General features: G+C 41.1%; 1 protein-coding gene across 15 annotated transcripts in view; it reads left to right on the forward strand.

The window, feature by feature from the left end:
• Window positions 1-23,898, forward strand: part of dmd (dystrophin) — a 96,706-nt gene that overhangs the window by 63,912 nt on the left and 8,896 nt on the right. For 8 of the 15 annotated variants that reach the window (XM_037274288.1, XM_037274231.1, XM_037274297.1 and 5 more), the window contains 25 exons: window positions 256-403; window positions 563-676; window positions 882-1,031; window positions 1,109-1,207; window positions 1,319-1,415; window positions 1,513-1,682; window positions 1,977-2,094; window positions 2,332-2,543; window positions 2,665-2,819; window positions 3,807-3,996; window positions 6,314-6,486; window positions 6,585-6,741; window positions 7,785-7,896; window positions 9,150-9,418; window positions 9,504-9,650; window positions 11,089-11,152; window positions 11,727-11,787; window positions 13,765-13,800; window positions 20,124-20,185; window positions 20,319-20,393; window positions 21,176-21,377; window positions 21,451-21,536; window positions 22,141-22,298; window positions 22,615-22,781; window positions 23,164-23,275. In XM_037274288.1, coding sequence (XP_037130183.1) covers window positions 256-403; window positions 563-676; window positions 882-1,031; window positions 1,109-1,207; window positions 1,319-1,415; window positions 1,513-1,682; window positions 1,977-2,094; window positions 2,332-2,543; window positions 2,665-2,819; window positions 3,807-3,996; window positions 6,314-6,486; window positions 6,585-6,741; window positions 7,785-7,896; window positions 9,150-9,418; window positions 9,504-9,650; window positions 11,089-11,152; window positions 11,727-11,787; window positions 13,765-13,800; window positions 20,124-20,185; window positions 20,319-20,393; window positions 21,176-21,377; window positions 21,451-21,536; window positions 22,141-22,298; window positions 22,615-22,781; window positions 23,164-23,275 — 3,334 coding nt within the window. Of the gene's footprint in view, window positions 1-255; window positions 404-562; window positions 677-881; window positions 1,032-1,108; window positions 1,208-1,318; window positions 1,416-1,512; window positions 1,683-1,976; window positions 2,095-2,331; window positions 2,544-2,664; window positions 2,820-3,806; window positions 3,997-4,808; window positions 4,959-6,313; window positions 6,487-6,584; window positions 6,742-7,784; window positions 7,897-9,149; window positions 9,419-9,503; window positions 9,651-11,088; window positions 11,153-11,726; window positions 11,788-13,764; window positions 13,801-15,231; window positions 15,468-20,123; window positions 20,186-20,318; window positions 20,394-21,175; window positions 21,378-21,450; window positions 21,537-22,140; window positions 22,299-22,614; window positions 22,782-23,163; window positions 23,276-23,898 lie in introns of those variants that run through there. The other 7 variants (XM_037274251.1, XM_037274317.1, XM_037274260.1 and 4 more) reach the window with 4 other exon arrangements.

The raw sequence follows: 23,898 nt of genomic DNA on the forward strand, positions 1-23,898 counted from the left end.
TTCTTCTACTGCACCGTGGCTCACGTTTATGGTTAAGCGCCGCCTTCTTTTCTGCACGCTATTAGTCAGCCCTCATTAGTTGACATTTTAGTTCCTGTTCATGCAATCATTAGGTGATTTATAGTGCACGTCATTTCACCAGCACCACTGATTAAGAGGGTAGATGAATAGAAGTTGAGAGACCGGGGGAAGGAGAAAACAATGGGCACAACAACGCTACCAATGCCATAATGACAGCGACGTCCTGTCCTGCAGATCAGCGGAAGCGCACACGACAGCGACACATCTACAGGAGACCCTGGGCTCGATGCTGGGTTGGCTCGACAAGGCAGAGGGGGTTCTGGGCATTCCTCTGCGGCCTGCTGAGCCTCAACACATCAGAGACACGCTGGGCAAAGTGCAGGTACCCACACCTTATCATCATTCCAAAATTGCCCACTGTCCATATTTGTCTAAAATGCATTTTACTGTTGAAAAAGCATTTATGCTTCATGCATGTTACAATTTATTTTTTTACATCTACTGAATTGAATGTGTGTATATTCCTTCATTTGTGTGTCAGATGTGCGTGGAGGAACTTCCCAGCAAGAAAGCAGCAGTGGTAGATCTGAACATGCGACAAATTCCTTCTGACAAGCAAAAAGACGTCAGGATCATCAACACTCGCTGGGAACAGGTTAGCATGCACAAATCAGAATTCTCTGTAGCTGTGTCATTTAAAAGCGTTGTTCAACTTTAAAGCGAGCTCGTGATCTCAACAGACAGAAACGCTGCCCTCCTTATGACAAGATAGGCGAGCATGCAAACAATTGTGATGCAATGAATGTTGTGGTCATGCAGTCTAGTGGTAACTTTTTAAGCACCACTTTGGCCTCACTTAGGTGTCCAAGGCACTGCCTGAACGACAAATGGAAATTGAGAGTCTGCTCAAGGAATTGGAAAGGCTTCATGTTCAGTTGGACTATCAGTCCGTCTGGGTGTCCAGAACCAGAACTCAGCTGGAACACAGTCGAGATGAGCCCCCACCCGGTGTAGGACACACACGCACACACCAGTATGTGCGTGGTGAGCTGTGTACATAATGCACATTGTTCGTATATTCTGGCAGCTCATCGAGGAAGTCCAAGTCAAGCAGCCCGAAGTTGAGTCTGTTCTTCAGCGAATAAATCAGTTGTACAAAGACATTACTCCGCATCAATCAGATAAGGTGTGACGATCAAATACAACATGCATGCAAAGCACACCTTGAACATGCTGGATTTTTTTGTGGGAAGATGATGCCTTTGTGTGTCTTGTGTGTATGTGTTGGTGGCAACAGGCCAAGTTCATGAAGATGAGAGACGACTGGACTATCATCCTGGAGTTGCTGAGGCAGCATCAGGAAAGGAAAAACCTCCTTGTGGCCAAGAAATCCAGTAAGCCATCAAAAGACATATTACTATAAAAGGCAACATTACGCTTTTTGGAACTCATTTGTATGTAATTTGATATGAAACTTTGTGTGTGGTCCAGGTGACATGCTCACAGGGAGTTCCCAGGCTGATTTTGCTGCCCTGGCACAGTTTAATAAGTCGTGGGCGGAGCTCACCGACTGGCTGACCATGCTGGACAACATGGTGCAGAACAAGCGTGTAGTGGTGGCTGACCTGGATGACATCAATGAAAATATTGGCCAGCTCAAGGTCACCAACTCGCACTTCCTTTTATCCAAGCATACACATCAATACATGGAGTGGTCATCTGTACCCTACCGTTTAGTAGAATCTGAAAATACCCTTCACCATCAATTTCTTCATTCATTCAGATTACTAAACTTGGCGGTACGGTGGTGCACTGGTTCAATATTATTTTTCTCAAGCCTGGCACCAGGGGTCCTCTGTATTCATCAAGCAATCAATTTTCCGAACCACTTATCCTCGTGGACGGTAATCAATTGACATGTAGAAATACCTAAAAGGTTGTTACTTTGGGTCCAGGCCTCCCTGCAGGAGCTAGATCAGCGTCGCCCTCTGCTGGAGCGACAAGTCACTGCAGCCCAGAACCTAAAGAACAAAAGCAGCAACCAGGATACACGGAATGCTATCACTGAGCGCAGTAAGAAACATTCAGAATTGCTCAGAGGTGGCAAAAACAGTCATTCTGTACTTAAGTAGAAGTGTAGTAAACAATCCAGCATGGCATGGACGTCTTACTAAAACAACACAAGTTGATGGGCAGAAACGTTTGCATGATTGTGTTGAATGAATTTTCTTATTCCATTTATTTAAAGATACCTTTCGTGACAAAAAAAGTATCCTGTGGAATTTGCTAACGTGACATTTTGTCTGGTAGTTGACCGGCTTCAGACACACTGGGAGGACTCTCTGGCCAAACTCTCAGCCAGGAACAAGCAGCTTCACAACATGCTGCAGGACTCCACTGAGTGGTTAAATTCCAAAGAGAGGGCGGAGGCTCTCATCAAGCGGGCCAGCGAGAGGCTGGAGTCCTGGCAGGAGGTCACCTACACAGTGGATGCTCTTGCAAGACAGAATGCTGAAATTAAGGTGTGCTCCATACAAAGCTTGGTCACTCCTGCTTGTGCCAGCTAATTGCTACCAGATTAGTAATTCATTATTGTTATTTGTTTTAAATTATTGTTGTTGGTTTCAACTTTCCTCCCCTCAGGGCTTCGCAAACGACCTGCGACAGTGGCAGGGTCAAGTAGATGAAACCAATGCGTTAGCCGACAAATTGTTGACACAATACTCCAACGACGACACGCACAAAGTGACCCAAATTAATGACAACATGATGGCCATCTGGACACACATCAACATGCGGTGCGTGCGCGTTTTCCCAACACTGTCACCATGCGCAGTTGCGCCCATTAGGCAATATTGGCAAATGCCAAGGACACTGCAGCCTCCAAATGGGAAATAATTACCGTATTTTCCGGACTATAAGGCGCACCGGACTATAAGGCGCACCTTCAATGAATGGCCCATTTTAAAACTTTGTCCTTATATAAGGCACACCGGACTATAAGGCGCACCATTAATGCATCGTGTCAGATTTTTAATCCTAATCAAATCATTCTCCATTTTATCTTTTTTATTTCAACTTCAGGCGCAACAAATGACTTTATAATCACAAAATAATGATCCATAGTCTTTTTGATTCATGATTCATAGTCTTCAGCGGGCCACTTATGATTGATTTCATGACACAATTGTTCGGGCCAGTTTAAATTTAGGAATTTGGTCCATATATAAGGCGCACCGGACTATAAGGCGCACTGTCGGCTTTTGAGAAAATTTTAGGTTTTTAGGTGCGCCTTATAGTCCGGAAAATACGGTACTCTTAACTCTCAAAATGAAAGAGTCAACAAATTTGAATTTAAAGCAAATGAGATGATTGATTGATGTCATGGAGAAATTACAATTGCACAGCGTCCGAGCAGGAAGTCTCGGAGACACACCACCCCAAGAAAAAAAAAAATCAATTGTGCAAACGATACATTAGTAAGTTGATAAAAATTAAAGTAGCAAATGCCGGAGATTAAACCAACTCAGTCCAGTGTCTACATTGTCCTAATCCATGGTTCAAGTTTTTGTGTGCTAATAATTTTCCTGCTTTTGATAGTCAATCAAATAGCTCAAATAACATGTTTGAAATCCGAGTTTTTGAAATTTGACCTTCATTTGGTTTCAGTGCAAAATGAAGTTAACCAGGTTATAACTTTTGTAATATATATTTTTTTACATCTGGATCCAAAAGACAAATCCAGCCTCTTTAAATCTTCGATGTGTATGTTTGTACCTTTCCAGCGTTTCTGAGAGGGAGGCAGCTCTGGAAACGGCTCTGAAGCTTTTGCAACATTTCCACCTGGATCTAGATAAATTCCTAAACTGGCTGACAGAGGCTGAGACAACATGCAATGTTCTAATAGATGCCACCAATGAAGAGAAACTGGCAGAGCATCCTGAGGCAGCCCGTAATCTTCTGGCACAATGGAAGGTTGGTCACCATTCGCAAATTCACATTCTGTTGTAATTTTTTTTTTTTTCCGACTGTCTATGATCCTAACTTGCGTGTAGGAGAAAGCAGACTCACAGTGCAAACCTTTTGAAACATGCCAAATTGTGAAGTGGTCATTTGGGCTTGCAAAAACATTTCATGATTTGATTCAGGCCCAAGTCTCGACTTGCCGCCCTGGCTGGCGCGACAGGAATTCTGAAATGGCAACATGTCGAAATCTGATTGGCCCCTGTCAGACAAATGAGGGGGTGGGGAGACCCCACAGCTTTGTGGGCGTTGAAAAGTGAAAGCTCTGTTCTATCAGCGGACAGATTTTGACCTTTGACCCTCCCACACGCACATTCTGGCGGAATATGACGCATAATTGATATGCGCACACATAAAAGTATTTTGGGAAATGATTTTCTAGTACATGCTGGTTCAAATTCCTGCCTTTTCACACATCCTTCACATCACACTGGCAGATCCTTGGGCACAACAGCAGCCCTGTATGCACTGCTGAGATAGCCTTCTGTGCCCAATTAGAATGGCGGATTGCACCACAGTCTCATTTCCAGGGGGATTCACACACACACACACACACACGCACACACACATGCTTCAGTACTGCGGGCAGATAACATTTAATTGGAAAATGAGTGCGCTCCTAGTCGGTTGCATCCTTTCAAGTTCTGTCTCTTTTTTATGTCTTCCTTCATTTCTTTGCTTCTTGTCCACGTCTCTCTCCATTCCTCTCTCTCTCACACACTCTCGCTCTCACACACACATAGAGAAACACACACACATGCGTACACGCCAAAACAGATGGCATTGTTTCACCCACTGGGAGCTAATCTTCCTGAACGACAAGACGCTATAGATGGTGCAGCTCTTTCCTTGTTTACATGCGGGACTCCTGACGTTTTTTCAGCATGTTACGAAGAAAGGTCTACCAAGTTCAGGTCGGCAAAAAAATAAAACTCTCTTCTCTGTTTCTCCGAGCTCATCGACTAGTCTTCATACTAGCTTTCCATCAACTGCTGTTCTTCTTTAGTCTAGAAATATATATTTTTTTCTATTTTAACTACAATCAAAATGGATGTCATCAAGCTTTATGCAAGTTTACAGTTTCTTTGCTAATAAAGCTAATAAATACTAACTGCTGAATATTTTAATGGTCACGTGGGAGTATGCTGGCCTTTCCCTTTTATCATCAAGCCTTTTATTGAATAATCAATGCTTTTATTGAAGAACAAAAATATTAATGATGAGTTTAGGGTTGCAACTAAAGATTATTTTATTAATCGATTGTTTAATAACGAAATTGACGAGTTGAATGAAAAACATGTTTTTACATGACTTGTTTTTCAATTGACAATGCAGAAGTGCACAGATGTAAATTAATTAAATATTCTAAAGTAAAAGTACATGTTTGCAAATGTCTTATTTTAAAGGAAGAAATAAGGTCATCAAACTGCTTTTGATGAGAACTACACCAATCTGAGTTTTTGGTTTTTTTTACTGGCGAGATGCTGAAATTCTGAGGATTAGAAAAAATGTAAATAAAATAGGGCATCTAAGAGATTAATCAGTTTCTGAAAATAATAGTTGAATAATTTGCTAATCAGTTAGTTTGAGTCAATTAATTGAGTAATCATTGCACCTCTAGTTAAACAACCCTGATTCTACCCATTGGAAAAAATAACATGAATGCACCCGTGCATCCAATCATACGTACCAACAAAGTCACATTCAAAATGTTAAATGAAATGAGGACCTCTTCCTCCAAAAACAAACATGCTATTCACCATGGAATTAAAAAAAAAAATGTTCCTTCACACTTGTCAAGCCTATCCCTCAGCATTCTTGCGTAACCCTTTCAGGCAATGAGCTTGTCATGTCTGATTATATTTGCATGAAATTTGGTTGTTTTAGTCACGAGTCCGAAAATATGCCTCAATATATTTCTCCCAACTAGATTAAAATTCCTTATTTTTGCTTCTTCCTATAGATTACCATCGGAAGATTCCAACTTTGAAAATTCATACAACCCGGTGACATGGATGTCAAAACATTGCATGATCCCTTTGGATTGTTTTGATGTCGTTGGCTCACAGCCTCTAGGGGGCACGCTCGCTAATGTACTGAAGCCCTAATTACGTAATTTTTTTCTCGGGTATTTCAACATGCACTTGAAACTTGAGACTCAAGTGCATGACATCATATTAGATTTCAAATGTGCCACAATTTCTCTGCATATTTGATTGGGTCAAATGTACTTGCTGTGTTTCCATGATGACTATCTCCGTGTTGCCAGGACCTAGAGGCTGAGATTGATGGCCACACGGAGCTATACCATTCCCTTGACGAGAAGGGCCAGAGGGTTCTGAGCTCACTGGAGGACTCCGAGGATGCCGTACTCCTCCACAGACGTTTGAACAACATGAACCAACGCTGGACTGATCTGCGCAGCAAGACTCTCAGCATGAGGTGAAGGAAAGGCAAACTTAAAAAGATGCTTTGAATATGTTCACTTGGTTAATGAATGCATGTGTAGGGATGACTGAGTATCCGTTTGGGTTCTAAAGGGCTCACCTGGACTCAGAAATGGCACCTTGGAAGAGGCTGCATATGTCACTGCAGGAGCTGCTGAACTGGTTGAGGCTGAAAGCTCAGCAGCTGGAGCGGGAGATGCCTGTAGGTGGTGACGTCCCTGCTGTCCAGAACCAGTTGGACACTCACCGGGTAGGTTGACCCGCACCTGTCATACAGTACACGTGGTTGGCAAAATTTGACTTGGTTAGTGGTGGTGGGGGTAGTTTTGGGGGTGTTTACAGAAGAACATTTGAACCGACAATGGATTAAATGTAGTGTTGCTTGGCAGTGGTCTTAAACCTGTGGCCTGGGGGCCATCTGCAGCCCACATGATGATATTTTGTGGCCCTCTACTTGACGTCAAAGTTTAATGTTAGTCCGGCACCCATCTTTTTTTGCCGTGTTGTTGCCGTTTTGTTTAATCACTAATGGGCTACTAGACTCATTAAAGCTTTTGGTGAATCATAATTCTAACATCAAGTGGAAGGAAAAGCTATCCTGTCTCCCATTCATGTCTTTTTCAAAGCATGCCATGAAGAGAAAGGTTGGCAACAAGAATGTCGATTTTAAAGAAAACCAGACGGAATGGTTTGTTTGTTTGTTTGTTTGTTTGGTTGGTTGGTTGGTTGGTTGGTTGGTTGGTTGGTTGGTTGGTTGGTTGGTTGGTTGGTTGGTTGGTTGGTTGGTTGGTTGGTTGGTTGGTTGGTTGGTTGGTTAAAAGGTTGGTTAAAAGCGGGGTAGAAAAGATCTTGGAGGACAAGCAGTTGTTTCTGCAACCCTGTATACTGTGACGAAGGAACAACATTGCTGTCTTTTGTGAACCTTTTCAAAAATGTACCCATTTTCACCCATAGCATATACATAGTAGAAAGGTCACATGACCATAAAACAAGCAGCAGACCTTTTTTGTAAAAGAGTACAAATCCCGTATGGTCCCTAAATGATAAATTGTAAGTTTACTTCTCAAATAATTGTCCAACCCCCCAAACCATCTCGTTGTATTTTTATCAACAGAATCAGACCTCAAGTTGCTGTGACATTATTCAAATCAAAGGCATGAGTAAATGGAAAATGAAGTACTGCAGGTTCAATTAAAATCCCATTTTATGCAAGTTCTGTTTTGCCCCCAAAACGCATCGCAATGTAGATTTGCATTGCATGTCCAAATGAAGCGTGCGGATGTCTTGTTGCAGGGCTTCAGGCGGGATGTACGAACCAAAGAGCCTGTTGTGACCAAGGCGCTTGATGATGTTGGAGTCTTCCTTTCCCAATTGCCCCAAGAGCAGCCGTCACCCGAGCAGCGAGGTAACATACCCAAAAATTAATTTCAACACACAGGCACCATTCAGGCTACGTGACTTACTTTGATGTTTAGAAAAAACAAGAATGATGTTTAAAAAAAAAAAGGGTTAATCATTGAGGGCATGATTGTGCAAGTCATGCTGTTGAAAAGGAATGTGTTGTGAGGTGACTTTAAAAGAGGAACTTCAAAAACATTTCTTTGTCCCTTTTTTTTTTTATATACTACTGCTTGTCCTCATTTTTGTAGACTCACAAGCAAACTGGAGCCTATTTTGGCTGATCCATGGCACATCCTATATTGGCCTTCTATCAATCATCAGTTTTGTTGCATCCATGCATCAGTACTCCATAGCGGTGTTTCCCAACCTATATTGACCCAAGGCACGTATTTCACATTGGAAACAATTTCACGGCACACAACTCCAAAAAGTGGATATACGTACAGGTTAATTATTGACCTTCAGTCATCCAGTGGAAGAACATTTAATTGTTTTGCCTGTTACTACTACATGGTTGGCATAGATGAATAAAAAAAAAAGTTATACAATCATTTCAAAATGAGCCCATCACTCACTCTAACAACAATGGAGGAGCTAGCTGTACGCAATGTACAGAATGCTATGTTCATAAATAATATTCTGCGGTTTGTGACACAGCCCTGTCATCAGTTCTCCGAAGTTGCAATGTGCATTTCTTCATATTATTAGTATATATAATATTTACATGAGTGCTATGCAATAGCAGTGTTTTAGTCCTCAATTTATTTGTTTGTTGTGGTAGGTCAGCACCTCTCAGTTTTTGAAAGAATTTTCCATTATAGTTATTCCTTGTTGGTTCTTTTGAAGAATTGTGTAAAAGCGGCCTCCTCATCGCTAAAGGGTTGAACCTTGGCATTCACGTAGCAATGGTCACATGTGGAGGTTAACAAACAAACTTTGTGGCACCATGGCAACAACCCAGTTACTGCTGAAGTTTTATGAGCCACTGAGCAGAATGGAACGAGGGAGGTCGGAATCCAGCTGTTTATAACTGAAGGCACAAAGCACCCTCCAATTGCACTGCAAAAGTTCACACTGTATCTTTTGAGTGTGTGACATTTTATTCAGTTTACATGTAGGTACTGAACTTGCGTCAGCAGTTGTCATTGATTTTTGATGAAATCAAGTCTCCGCTTTTTTATGACAGAAAATATCAATATCACAAATGACATTTGTAATAGGACTTAAATATGATTTGACTCCCCGTTTGTATCTCAGAATTTGGTTCCCTGGAGCGTGCCCAAAACGTCGGGCGAATCCTGCGCAAGGAAGCAAATGACGTAATGACCAAATGGGAGCAACTTAATAGCAACTCTGCTGATTGGCAGAGGAGGCTTGAGCTTGCTCTGCAGCGGTTGATGGAGCTCTTGGATGTGGAGGACCTCGTGGATGGGCAGCTGAGGCAGGCAGAGATGGTGAAGGACGCCTGGGAGCCTGTTGGTGACATTCTCATCGACTCGCTGCCCAAGCACATCCAAAGAGTCAAGGTGTGTTTTTGTCTTTTGTCCACACAAACAGTCGTAACCATGAAACTGCGTCTAACTTTCTTGTGTTGGCATGTGTGTGACAAAGGAATTTCAGGAAGAGATTGCACCCATTCAGGAAGACGTAACGCACATGAACCAGTTGGCCTCCACTTTCACTTTGCCTGAAATTCAGCTGTCTGCCAGCAACTTGAAACGCATTGAAGAACTCAACACACGCTGGAAATTGTTGCAGGTACAGAGAAAGGACTCTCAAACTGATAAGTACCTAGTTTTGAAATCGGAGACTAGTAAGAACTGTTCAAATTTGTTAAAAAAATGAATGGTAATAAAAATTGCTATCTCTATTTTGTGAAGACAATTGGCAATTTTAGTATCGCACAATTTGTCTTCGCGGCCCAAATATAATGACATTGTTGAGCAAGCATGAATCAAAAAGAAACTTGTAGCTAAGGAATGCGATTCCCTCTTGTTGATCAATAAAATAACTTACAATATTACTATGAAAACACACGGTGCGATAAAAACTGGAGTCGCAATCCCTTTGGAGAAACCAAATTCACATTCGTCAGTCAAAACAATTCTTCCTGCTTCTCATAGGCGCCTTTCACCTGCCTCCCATATGCATAGTAGATTGATTGATCATTGTTACAAGTTCCTGAAATGGTCATATTGATACAGAATATTTCTACATAAAATATATTAAATATAAAAATATATCAAATATTTCTATTTTTTCCAACTCTCACTACCATGATCCCATGGTTCCTGGACGCTTCGAACAAAACCTCATGGTCTTTGCTCAGAACACTGTGAAGCTGGCTGGTCGACACAAGCATTCACTTATTGAGTAATTGCAGCAAATTCCTCGCGCTCCTATTCATTTGTACTATTCTATTCGGTTACTATAGATACGAGGGGGAAAAAACAACTGGAGCACAAATGGCTTGAGTAGGGTGAGCATGAAGACACAAAATAGAAATCTACATCTGAGCCTCATCACACATGTCCTCATCCTCGCTCCCGAGTACGGCCTGCGGACTGCTTGAGAACAAAAGATGGTTAATGAGTTGAACGCTTCATTCCGGCTGGATTACATACTTGTTCTATTAAGGAAACGCTGAGACACTTCTGATGATTCACTTTTTTCTTTTTTTTTTTTTTAAATGCTTCCAAAATCTTCTTCTACATCCCTGTGGGGGCCCCATGTAAGGGAACATTATTGGGATTAATAAGACTTGTGCAGACATCTTGCGGGTGCTTCCTGCAGAGAACCACGCCCTCACGCATCAGCTGGCTCTGCGTCATCTCGCTTCCCATTTGAAAGGTTTAATTTCATGAGGAACGTTAAAGCATTTGGGTGCCGCAGTCACCGAGTGGCTGAATAATTATGATTTTAATGAATGCCAGCTCACCGTAGGAGATATGTCACACATCCTACAGGACGCTGAAAACAAACCGAGACACCTCCATCAATTTTCTCTATCTGTTATTCTCATAAAATAATGACTTCTTTTAGAACTGTTTTCAAATGTGTGTTAGGGTTCAACTGTTCAATTGCCAAAAAAAAAAAAACATGAGCAATTTCATTCTAGTAGTTTTGTGACTTTATTTAATGTGATGGGCAAATTTTAACACATCATTATTGTTATTATTATCTTTTTCTCCCCGAGGTCTCGGCCAGTGACTATCTAAAGCAGTTGATGGATGCACAGCAAGACTTTGGCCTCCTTCATGGTGAGTGAAACAATCTTTCTCATGGTGGTCTATTAATGTACTTTTCAGTCAGGTCAGTAAATTTCAATCTGACCCTGCACTCTTGAATCCATTCTTCTGTCAGGTATGATTTGAGTTTTACATTCACCCTTGGTGATGTGAATGTGCTCTGAGCCATCTGTCAAATGATACTCTTCAACTGGTACTGTTGATCGATCGTGCGGCAATTGTAACTGTCCACTCCTCTTGTGCTGAAGTTAGAAGTCCACGGTAGCTGCTGGTTACTCCTGTTATTGATTATTATTGAACTCCTGTCGCACTCTTTGCATGAACTGCAAAAGTGTCGCGCACCGAAGCAGGGTCGTAAATTCACAATGTTTAACAAGATGTTTGTATGTGCTTGTGCACGCGTGATGAGTTTTGACTCCAGGAATGTTACCTGCGAGGCACAGTCCCGCTGACATCAGGTCGTTTTAACATAGCTGACACGGTTTACGATTGTTTCGCTTTTTATGAGTCAGCTTCTCTTATGATGAAATACTTGCACACAAGTGGTTTCTTTGAAACAGTTGAAAATCCAGCCCTGTCTCCGCAGGATCTGTTGACAGCCCCTTCGAGCAGAGTGTCTCTCCGAACAACGTGCCCTACTATATCAAGTAAGTACATCTGTTCCAGCAGCAAAAATATACCTCAAGTCAAGAAATATGATAACATTGAATGCAAATTTACTCTTGGATGACCCCTATTGGCTTTTCTAGCTGCTTTGTATTATCTAGAAAAAACACTATGTGTGGGTTGTGATGGTTGATATTTCTGCCCAAACAAAAATCATCATGACATACTTCTTCTCTTCAGCAACTTCATGTTGAAGCTTTTGAATAAGTGCTGACAAAGAGTCGGTCATACGAAGGAGTCATGGTGGATGTTTTCTCCCTAATGATTAGAGCAATCTATAACTCAGTAATCGGCTTGTTTGCCTCTTCCGCTAGCTTTTCAATTTCACTATGCACGTGAGGTGCTCTCCCCAAATTTTCCATAGTGATGATTTGGGGAGCTCCTGCACCTCAAATGAAGAACCTTCTTTTACGTATAGCAGCTGCCGCCATTCTTCCGCTTGCAGCGAGTGCAATTAGTTAGTTTGTTAACCAGCAAGTTGCCACCCACTATTAGGATGTGCGTAAATCAAGCCCTAAGTGTGAGTGAAGTGATGTTGCATTGTCTCAGCTCGAGGGGGGTACATATCTCGTCTTGCATGGCTGCATGTGTGTGCTCTGCATCTGTGTGTGGTGTACAGTGAAAATCTATAGTGGTGTGTAAATTGAATTTCCCTTTGGGGATTATAATAACACTGTTATTTGAGACCGTGTAAAATACCAATATGTTCTGGTCCATTCAGTACGTTTGTTAAATGGCCTTGGAAACATTCGTTTTATAGAGGCGGTCCTTCGAGACTGTTGTAGGGCAAGGAATCATATTCAGTAAGTCAAAATGTATGCCACAAAAGGCGGTAGATTCAATTTGATTTCTCCCAGTTGATGAAAATGAAATACATTGTGTCTCGAGCTTAACTTTTATTTAAGTAAGTATGGTCTATAAAGACCGTAATTGAAAGTTGGGTTTTTATTTTTTTGCAGTCTTAGAGGCACATTGCTCAATGTAAAACGATTGCATCATTCCTCCGCTAATGGTTGACGCTGTGAGATGAAAATTTTAATCTTTGCTATCATCGAGTGAATTTTAAGCTCTAAACGTTTGTGCGTGCTACCTCAAGGTATAAAAAAAAAATGAAATATCCACATCCACACACAGTGAGGATTTCGGAAAAAAGTAGATAATTGCACATTTCAAAAGACAAGTTAAAAAGCCCACCTGTCTCCAGCAAACAGACGTTTGTCTGATAGAGACTGAGTTTTCCTGGCAGGAAATTCCAAAAGCCATATCATTTTAAAAAGTTTGCTTTTTGAACATATCTACTTTGTTGTCTCAAGAGAATAAAAAAATATATATATACAAATCACAAGTATAGTGTGTTTCGATTTCACCGTGATGTAAACGTGTAAACGTATTAATTACAGTTTTCATTGTTTAAATTGCTGCTGTTGTGAAATTTGGATCAGGTACATGAACTAAGTTTGACTTAACACCTTCGCAACTTCTGTACACATTGTTTTTTTTGCAGATTATATTCTACAGTGATCTGAATGTTTAAAGTTGTAAAATATTTTTTGTGACACCTAGGGAAATTCTTCCTTGAAATCATCAATGATAAAAAAAACAAAAAACAGAACATGTGTTGTGTTCATGCATGTTTCTTTGTGTACCAAAGAAGCATGGCATCCATGTCATTGCATCGTTAACATTTTTCTTTCAAGACGTGATCTCGGGATACTCATCGACTAAACACCCACCCCACCCCACCTTTTATTCTAAGCTTCTTTCTTGCTTCTTCCGCAAACTAACTTGCTAAGCGCTATGCTTCATGTGATTCAGCTACTGGCATCTTTCCCATGTCTGTAGTAACTGAATGATGGCAGTGATCAATTCACTGGAAACAGGAGAAAATCAAGGTTAAGGCAAAAAGTTGTATGGAGGAGGGAAAGTCAAGTGACAGGGTTTTTTATCTCCAAATACAGAGAAAAGGCTGGACCTGACCTGATGACCACGACGCTGTGAGTCTGCAATTCGAACGCACGCACACACAAACACAAACACACACACACACACACACACACCAGTAACTCCTGTGGCCATTTTACGAACTAGATATTACAAATGAGAAAAATAGAAAATTGCATGTAGTTTAAGGAAAATTGCTTAACTGTAATTTAGAGGTTTTTCTTTCAAATTAAATGATATCGGTATCTGTGACCACTAAGATTTGAGTACTCTTACTGTATAGGTCTGAAAAAAAGTTATATCAAGCGTCCCTAAAAAAAAAAACATGATGTGTATCTAGAAAGGTTTGGGGCCACAATGTATTACTGTTTAAATGAGGACTTTACTGAAGCGTGTACGTCACACATGCACACAGGTAGAAACAGGCAACCGTTGTGGGGAAATCAAAGTTGATGCTTGGCAAATAACTTTGCTGGGGTTTTTTTCTTCAAGACACAGCAACATTAAAATAGGGCAATACACTTAAAGTTCTCTCTATTTGACCCGTCGACTGTGCTTCCACATAAGTCTTTCTCTCCCTCTCGCTTTCTCTCTTTCTCTCGCTCTCTCTGCCTCTATGTTGATGTTGAAAAGCAGAGAACTTCTTGGGAGCACCTCAGCCCCTTTCTTTTCACTAACACCGATGGGGGAAGGGGGGAGCTCCACCACAGCTGAGTTAAGCACAGAAGTAAACCGAGCTTGACCAGAAGTGGGACTTTTTTTTTTTTCCAAAATAAATGCTTCAGCTTGATTGCATTGGGTCTTGCTGCTAGTAACACGATTCGCCAGTGCTAGAATGGACATTCCAATTCACATACATTTAACCAAAAGAATTACTCTTGCTCAATTAAATTTAGTTACATTTTATTTGAATACTAGTTTCTGTTAATCTTACGCTAACTACATAACATTTTGGGTTGCCTAAGTGCTCGAGCTGTGTCGATTGCAATGCTAAGCTGTTAACTGGTCAAGAACAAACATTGCTATATTCTAAAAAAAAAAAAAAAAAAAGAAAGCTGGTATGGCTGTATTTTTTCTTTTCTAAATGGGTAAGCAGGTTGAATTCATTTGACTGACACACACCATACTGAATATATTTTTAATGTAGTCATTTATGATTATGATGTAGTGATACATTTGCCCGACTTTCATGCAGATGTAAAAGAAGATGACTTAAAGTTCAATTCATGCTTTTTTCATTAGTAACTCATGAGTGATATTGAGTGCATGTTGTGTCTGCAGTTTCCGTATGGAATAGTTTAACGGGAGGGAGACAAAAATGTCCTCCAAAGTACAATAATTTAGTTGCCCTGAAATGAAATGTTTCTAGGTGTGTATTGCTGAAGATACGTGGAGATTTATTGCGACCTCATCAAATAACAAGGACATTTATTTTGGAAAGAGTTGAGCGGAAGTTTTGTTTTGTCGCACCTTGGTGGGCTTCACTCGGGACATCCATTCAGACAGCCAGCCAGCCAGCCTCTCCTCTGCATAGCCACCAGTGTTAACACGCGAATAATCACAAGCACGGGCAAGCTCCGGCAAGGTTGTCCTGGTGCTGCTAAGACGCTGGGTCGAACCGTGGAAAGGGGTTTTCCGATATTGGGAGCGAGATTGGCGGCAACATTGGGTGCTCTGTTCTGCTCGAATCGTTGGCGACAATGCGGGAGCAGCTTCGGAAGTGAGTACCGGTGACTGCTTTTATTAATTGTGCTTCAATAATTGTGTGTGTGTGTTTTTTTCCCTTCTTTCCCTTTGGGGGTGTTTTACGCCGCTGACGTTGGCTGCGAGTTTTCACGGCAAGCACATTGGCGCTGATTTGTCTTTTTATTTGAAAATATCCGATATTTGGCGTGTGGTTCATTTGAGAATGTGGGAAAAGATGTATTGACTTAACATTTGGAACGTGACATGAAATCGATGGGTACCCCCCTTTTTTTTAATATAGATTATATAATTGCATAATGCTGAAGGGATCGAGCGTCATTGGATGTAATACAATGCTTTTAACTTGTACAGTAATAGGCTTATAACTTCCGTAGCGGTGGTCTTGCGAGTGTGGATACCTGGCTCGGGCATTTCCTCATTCGGCGTCTTCTGAACCATGTTTGTGGCCCATTTTCAAAATCTAAAGGCTCCATTGTGCTTAAAAGCAAACACACTGCAACCGGATCTTTAGGTGTGGGTGTGCGTTTATTTGCGCGCGTGCGCGCGTGTGTTTGGTGGGGGATTTGTGTTGATTTGTCCTGATTTGTGCACGCACGCCGCATCGCCCTATTCTGCAGGCTGATGCATCAGTGCGTTGCATTCCTTCACATGCACGCAATCGCCCTAACTCCACCCCCGTTGTGCCAGTCAGCGTTTGGAAATGTTCATGCATCGGATCCAATGTAAAGGTGGGATGAAACGTGCTGCGGCCGAAGACAGTGCACGTCATTGTGTGTGTGTGAGTGATGCTCAGCCGCAGTGTTGAGTCTCGCGCACTCCCACGGAGCTCAACGTGCAGCCCCGACACACACGCACACACACACGAGCGCTGAGAGTTGTCGAAAATAAGGGTGCTCGATGCGGGATGGATGGCGCAGAATGTGGGCACCAGTGTGCATCCGTGCGTGCGTAGCCAAAACAGTTGATGATATATTCACAGAGTTGGACCCAGACGTATTCACTTGCTGATGGTTAATATTTTTAATCATTTACAAGACCCTTGCTTGATTTAGGTTAAGCTTGTGGTCCACCAAATATAGTTTGCTGATGTGTTCAAAAGGTCGTGTACCAGTGTTTCCTAAACTTTAAAGAGCCAAGGCGCCTAGTTTTTACGATACAATTTTACACCACACCATAAAAAAAAAAGCATGAAAGTGTACATAAGTTAATTGTAGGGGTGTAACAATGAAAGCTGGGCTTGTTTACAAGGATCTTGGCCATGCATTGACAGCATCATTTCTGCACCGATTTAATTGACTTCATTGTAGACTCAAAATTCCTAATACCATTTTATTGTTTATTTAAGTTTGAATGTTATTTTTAATCAATTTTTATTATTTTATTATTTATTTTTCTGTACCCGTTTCTCAGAAAATATATCACGGTAACTTGGTTCCGCTGTAATATTTTTTGTTCTGGAAGTGAATTGCAGCCCTAAATCTGTTATTTAACAGCGCCAGAGCAGGGAAATGGCTTGAATGGGTTATTTTGCCGTTTTTTCTCTCTCTTTACCGCCGTACTTTAAAAGTGTGACATGTCAGTCAAAAAGATGTTATGTAGGAAAAATTGCTTCCTGGGGAGATGGAATAACACCTGTAATTTACATTTCAACTGTTCCCCGTAGATTTAAAAAAAAAAAAAAAAAGGGCATGGCGGAAATGCAGACCTAGGTAGCATGATTTTTGTGGCACTGGGCAATTGATGACTTGACTGGAGCCTATTCAATCTGACGTGGGGCAAGAGATGTGGTCCACCCTGAACTGGTCGCTAGCCAATCACAGGGCACAAATACTGCACACAAACAACCATTTATATTCATACCTATAGGCAAAAGAGTTTTTGCACTCGGGCGATATTATACAGTTGTGCTTCATGGCAGCACATGAGTAAAAAAAAATAACAACAAAAAAACAATTGAATCGGATTTTCACGTGTCAGAATCAGTCCTCTTATGAATGCGGATTGAGGTCGTACGTCTGTCAATGCGAGTTTGTCCATCTGAGCTTGCAAGCTGTTTCATGGGTTCCATCAAACACAGCCATATTGGATATGTGTCACTTGAAATACACATGGAGGAAAAATGTGGCTACTGCATGGACTCAATCAGAATTGGGCAGTGTAAATTTAGCCTTGGAGTGTTCCGTTAATATTCATTTCAACTCCAAATAGCAAGTCTTGAGATTTATGTCCAGAAGACTTCTATTTTCACTCAACTCATCGTTGAATACCATGAGTAAAAGAATAATTGTTAAATACAATGCCTTGATAGGAATATTCAAATATTTCAGAGCAGTGGAAATGTTCACACAGTGCATAATGTTACAGTGGGTTATAACAATACGGTGTATGAGAATAAGAATTAAACCTGTTTGTTTTTATATGAACACTTAGGCCTACTACACTATTGTACTTTACTGTTAGTCACAATAGTGCTAAGTCTTTTTTTAGGTGGCACTTGCTGTAAAAAGGTTTTGAGAGCACTACTGCAGTCGAGATAGCTCTTGAAAGCAGGAAAGCAAAGACCTCCATCAAGGCTAAACAATCCCAAACACATTTTTCGGACTCTCCTTGAAAAAAATACAAGAATTATGGGTGCCCCTGCAGCTTCTTCGACTAGGTATAGTCAAAAAAAAAACGTGTGTAAGTAGTTGTTCCGATGCCTAACAAAGTTAACCTCCCTACACAAAGAACTAAGACGACAGGCCAAAGTGCACAAGAACCCTTTTAAGTCAAACAACGGGCTTAAACTATGCGTTAAAGTATTTGAACATTCATTTGGCTTTTGTTCGAATAATGTTGCAGAGTCCATTCTATTTAGAATTTGTGAAGAGCAGAACACAAACGTGAGCCGATTGTATGCTTAAAAAAAAAAACTATAGATTTTTTAAAATGCCCGTTTGGCTCCTACAGCTTCAGATTTTAGTTTTTTCTTTCTGTCCCCCCCCCCTTAAGCCTCCACTTACTGTCTTTTCTCTAGCCTTCAGGTCACGGTGGTGACAAATTTAATTGCTACCGTGAGAAAATAATTGCTGCCTTTCATCTCAATCTGAGGATGTTGGAAAAAAAACGGTTTTTTACAGTGTTAAAATGTAGCGCCAACATTTTGGCTTGTCCTTGGACTGGATTACCTTTCTTTGAGATGTGTCGACTTTACAAATGTGTTGGTATGATTTTTATGTGTATGTGTGTGCGTGTGACTGTGTCCTCCTGTGATGAATCTCAGTGAGACATCTGCTCGGGTGTGGCTGAATTGCAGGCACTCATGTTGCACCGGTGTTTGTCCGATGCACATGTAATGTATAATAATGAGGTAGGTGTTCAATGTTTGACGGCATCATAGCAATAATGAGCTGAGGGGCTGAGCTATTTTTGCGCTGGTTGTGATTTTCTAGTGCCACGGGACCCATCTCCTCTTTCGTTGGAGTGCAGGGGACATGCTGCAAAATAAGGCATGTGTATGGATTATTATTTTCAAGCGTTCTCCAGACAAAGGTTAACTGCAAGTCACGCTAATGTTTGACCGACTTTGACATATGCACTTTTAGAAGCTCATCTGGACATGAGAAGAAAGGAGGCATCGTTGTCATTTTTTATGGGTTGAAAGCAAAACTATGGACAGGCTGTGTAGTAAAATGTTTTGTTTTGTTATGCTATCCCATTTTAATTCTGATCATTCTAGTTCGGTGATTCCTAACCAGTGTGTTGTGGCACACTACTAGGCTATGAGAGATAATTACCAATAAATGTGCAAATCAGAAATTCTGCAATCTTACTTTGGTGTATAAATTATTTACTGGCAATATTATATTTTTGTTGTATGCCAGTGACATATTTCAATGTTTTAAAAAAAACAAGAAAAAATACATAATCACACTCATTGATATTTTTCATTGACACTGTGACAAAAAGTTGATGGTGAACACACTTTATTAATTTCTCTGCTTTACATCGAACATGCTTGGGCTCTGTAGGTCCTGCTTCCACATATTCAGCAAGGTCCAAAATGTCTTGGAAGCTCATGAAATTCCTCCATCAATGTAGCCACCACGAGTCTAATCACTTCAGGCTAAGGCAGAGGATTGGGCAAGATTTGTCTTCGTCAGGCCTTACCCCCACCCACTGACTTTGATGGGAGCGTTTGACAAATACAAAAATAAAAAAAGAAACAATGTAACACAGGACCAAGAAAATTTTAATAAAATAAAGAAACAATGTTGTATGCATAAAATCACTGGAAATGTAATTAATTCGGCATCTATTTATTTAATGGTACATTTAACTATTTAATGGGACATTTATCATATTCATTGTTTAATTTAATTGATTTAACATTTAATTAAAAACAATGAAACATTGAATTAATTAATGACTTTTTAATTAAACATTTCATGGTTTGTTTACTTAATTTTGGCACTTTCGGTCCTCTGTAACCTGATGCCTGTTATATAAAAGAATAACTGCTTTGCATTCAATTAAACAGACTCAACACGGAATAAATTGAGACAAGATTATTCGTTAAGTATTTCTGATTTTGGTTACATTTTGTTTTGTTGCTTTAAGTGAGCAAGGCTGCTTAAAACAATCAGTAATAAAGAATCTGGTTCTATTGTGTTTTCCACTCTTCCAACAGCCACCAGACCCAGACAACATGCTGGGACCATCCTAAGATGGCAGAGCTCTATCAATCACTGTGTAAGATGCTTTCTTCTTTCTCATTTAGAGGACTTTAACAAGGATGCTTTTAACTGGAAACGGTGTTTTGTTGTTCCAACCTTTTGTCTAAATGTGAATTGCTGTCTTTTTATGACTCATCTTTCTTTTTCAGCTGACCTGAACAATGTTCGATTCTCAGCCTACCGAACAGCCATGAAACTCAGACGCCTACAGAAGGCTTTGTGCTGTGAGTGCATCCAGGCATTTTTCTGCAGCTTTTGTGCTGGTCAGGGTCATGGGAGATCAGGGGCCAAGTAACTCCGGGTGAGAGGCGAGGTACACTGCGGACCGATCATGTGTCAATCACAGGACTGAGCTCTCTTTTGCGGAGGCCCACTAAGGCACTTTGAAGATTTGATCATGGATCATATCAATCATGTTTTTTCCTTTTGCCAAATACTGTCCTGGTCTTTTCTTCATTTCTTGACTTGATTTCTTGACTTACCCTAATTGTTTTTTGTCACTACCAATTAGTGTTTACTGTCAAACTAAACAATACAAAGAATCACTCATCATGTATTTAAAACAACCACATAAGTGACTTAGGCAACTCTACTAGCATAATGCTAATCACAGGTTTTGTATTTAAAACAACCACATAAGTGACTTAAGTGCCAGTATAATACTAACGCATGAAATGCAAAACTCTGGAGATGGGCGTTGCGGCGTTACTACCAAAAGGAGCACAATGTAGGGATGTTACAGAATAATTGAATTTATTTCCTTGGACCATTGCTAAGACTTTTTTACTTTTATGAATGGATATAAATTGCAAGCTTTTAAAGTTGAATTAAATTTCGCAAAAAAGGGAACAACCTAACCCAAGTTAAAATGTCAAATGTGCGGTGGGAGTCATCATTGTGAGCAGCACCTTTCCATCTGCGTTTTAAAATGTCATCTCTCCACCACCATCCTTTTTGCCGGCTTGATGGATACCGGCGTTCTTACGCTCTTCTCTTTTCACGTCAGTGGATCTACTGAACATGCCAATAGCCTGCGAAGTGTTCGACCAGCACGGCCTGAAGCAGAATGAGCAGCTGCTCGACATCTCCCAGGTGGCAGCCTGTCTGACCAGCCTGTATCAGCGGCTGGAGCAGAGTCATGCACACCTGGTCAGTGTCCCTCTGTGCGTCGACATGTGCCTCAACTGGCTACTCAACGTCTATGACACGTAGGTGCACATCAAGTTGTCGACTAGTTTGAAGCCATGCCAGACGTTTGAGTTGTCATGTGTTATTTCACAGTGGTCGCAGTGGAAAGATTCGCACCTTATCCTTCAAAACTGGAATCATCTCACTCTGCAAGGCCCACCTGGAGGATAAATATAGATGTAAGTCATAGTCACACTTAAATATCAACCCTAGAAATTGTAGATGGCTTATAAATCCTGTAAATACTTGGTTGATGGTATACAAATGAGCTCTTAAAGCGGATGTACTTCCCTTTTCGACCTTCTCCTCTTCTGCCGTCATTTCAATGTGTGAAGTATCAGTCAAAAGGATGTTGCATGCGGTAAATTGCTTCCAAGGGAGACAGAATGTATGAGGTTAGTTGATTTAAAAAATAGATGTGGTGGAAACTCTACCAACTTTGTCATCGGGGCACTGGGAATTCATTGAGTTTTCCGTTGCTCGGCTTAATGGCACGGACTTACTCTTTGGATGCCGAAACGGAAAGCGCAATGTCGCCATCTATCAGGTTAGCCGTTATGTCGGTATGTATTAAAGTATATACGTTTTGAAAAAAAAAATCTTCCAAAAACCCAATGACGGAAAGGTTTGGGTCCTTAGTCTATTGCACAGATATCTGGTTGATAAAAATTCATCAGAAAAACTACAAACACCTAAACGTATCTCCCCACCATTGGCAAAAGACAGTTGCGATGACACTAAAATAAATAACGATGGTACTGAAATGTTTCCCCCCTTTGACAGTCTTGTTCAGGCAGGTTGCAAGCGCCACCGGTTTCTGTGACCAGCGTCGCCTCGGTCTCCTCCTCCACGACTCTATTCAGATCCCTCGGCAACTTGGCGAGGTGGCATCATTCGGCGGCTCCAACATCGAGCCCTCTGTGCGAAGCTGCTTCCAGTTTGTAAGTGCCATCCATTGGCTAAGTGCTCTTGGTCTCAAGTGTTTGTTTTCTGATGGGATATTTTTGGGGGGTGGGGGGGCTTAAATCACACAGCAATATAACTTAACAAGAGCCTAGCCCAGCCGAGTGGCAGGCAGGATTATGTCACAAACTGATCTTGTAGTAGTGACCGATGTCAGTCATGCAATCAATCTATTTAAGGTCATTTTCTGTCTTGACAAAGTTCAAGCTGAACTAATTATTGAGGGTTGTTTCCTGCCAAACCAATTTGATCATGATACTGTCCACTCCAAATTCTTCCTTTGACCCTCTCCAGGCCAACAACAAGCCCGAACTAGAGGCTGCCATGTTCTTGGACTGGATGCGTTTGGAACCCCAGTCCATGGTGTGGCTGCCTGTGCTTCACCGCGTGGCTGCTGCAGAGACAGCCAAACACCAGGCCAAATGCAACATCTGCAAGGAGTGTCCCATTATCGGATTCAGGTCAGCACAATGTATCTCCTTCGGAGCATGTGGGGAAATTTTGGCGCATCATCAATTCCCTTACATAAAGGACAATAAAGCATGAAATGAATTTAGCTTTCCTTGCAGCCTGATATGAAACAAATCGAGACTAATGCTCTTGTCTATACGTGTTGTTGAGTACCGTGCGTGAAGCTATAAAAGCACCCAGTGGTCTCATCACTACGGTCTTAATCATGCAGCTGTTTTTTGTAAGGGATGAATTGTATTCTTCAGCTACTGCCTCTGTGGAGAAAACAAGGACAAACGGCAGCTCATTGTCATTGATTGATTGTGTCTTTCATAGTTGCCTATTTGGGCAGCTTCCTTTTTTGATCTCTTCCTCGGTTCTCTCACAATCCAGATACCGCAGTCTGAAACATTTCAACTATGACATTTGCCAAAGCTGCTTCTTCTCTGGTCGCGTCGCCAAGGGACACAAGATGCAGTACCCGATGGTGGAGTACTGCACACCGGTATGAGCACATCTATATTCATCCTCTGTCAATAAAACGCCACACATACTTGGTGCCTGACTCTGAAAAGGCTGCCTGTGACAGTGGCCGTCCTTGTTATGAAAATCCTCCTCCTACTCAGATGTGCAATTACCCAGGCTCATTATAGGGCTGGTTTACTGATAGCTTTTCTTTGAGCAAACAGGATATTTTATTCAACAGGCAAACCTTGCAAACTGAAGTCTTCCTGCATTTGTAGTTAATAGCCCAATTAAAAACGAAGATTTAAAGCAACAACCTCATTACTACTAAACACTTTCTCCCAAATGTCTTCATTGCACCTTTTTAGTTTTATTGTATGCGTACTGAGGATCAAGCATTCCTACCAATTTCAATTATTGTTGATAAAAAAAAAAATGCAGCCATATTTGCTATTTTGGTAGAGCGCTGTGTACAACAAGTACGGATCAACAAAATCACCAATTGATCCATAAATAAGGCGCCCTGGATTATAAGGCGCACTGTGTTTTTTTTTTTGAGTAAATCAAAGGCTTTTAAGTGCGCCTTATAGTGCAGAAAATACGGTAATTGTATCAGTTGCTTTGTATTGGTCTCGCTGTGTGCACATCAGTCTAAAAATATTT

Source organism: Syngnathus acus, chromosome 2, assembly GCF_901709675.1.
Source record: "Syngnathus acus chromosome 2, fSynAcu1.2, whole genome shotgun sequence".
Classification (NCBI taxonomy): domain Eukaryota; kingdom Metazoa; phylum Chordata; class Actinopteri; order Syngnathiformes; family Syngnathidae; genus Syngnathus; species Syngnathus acus.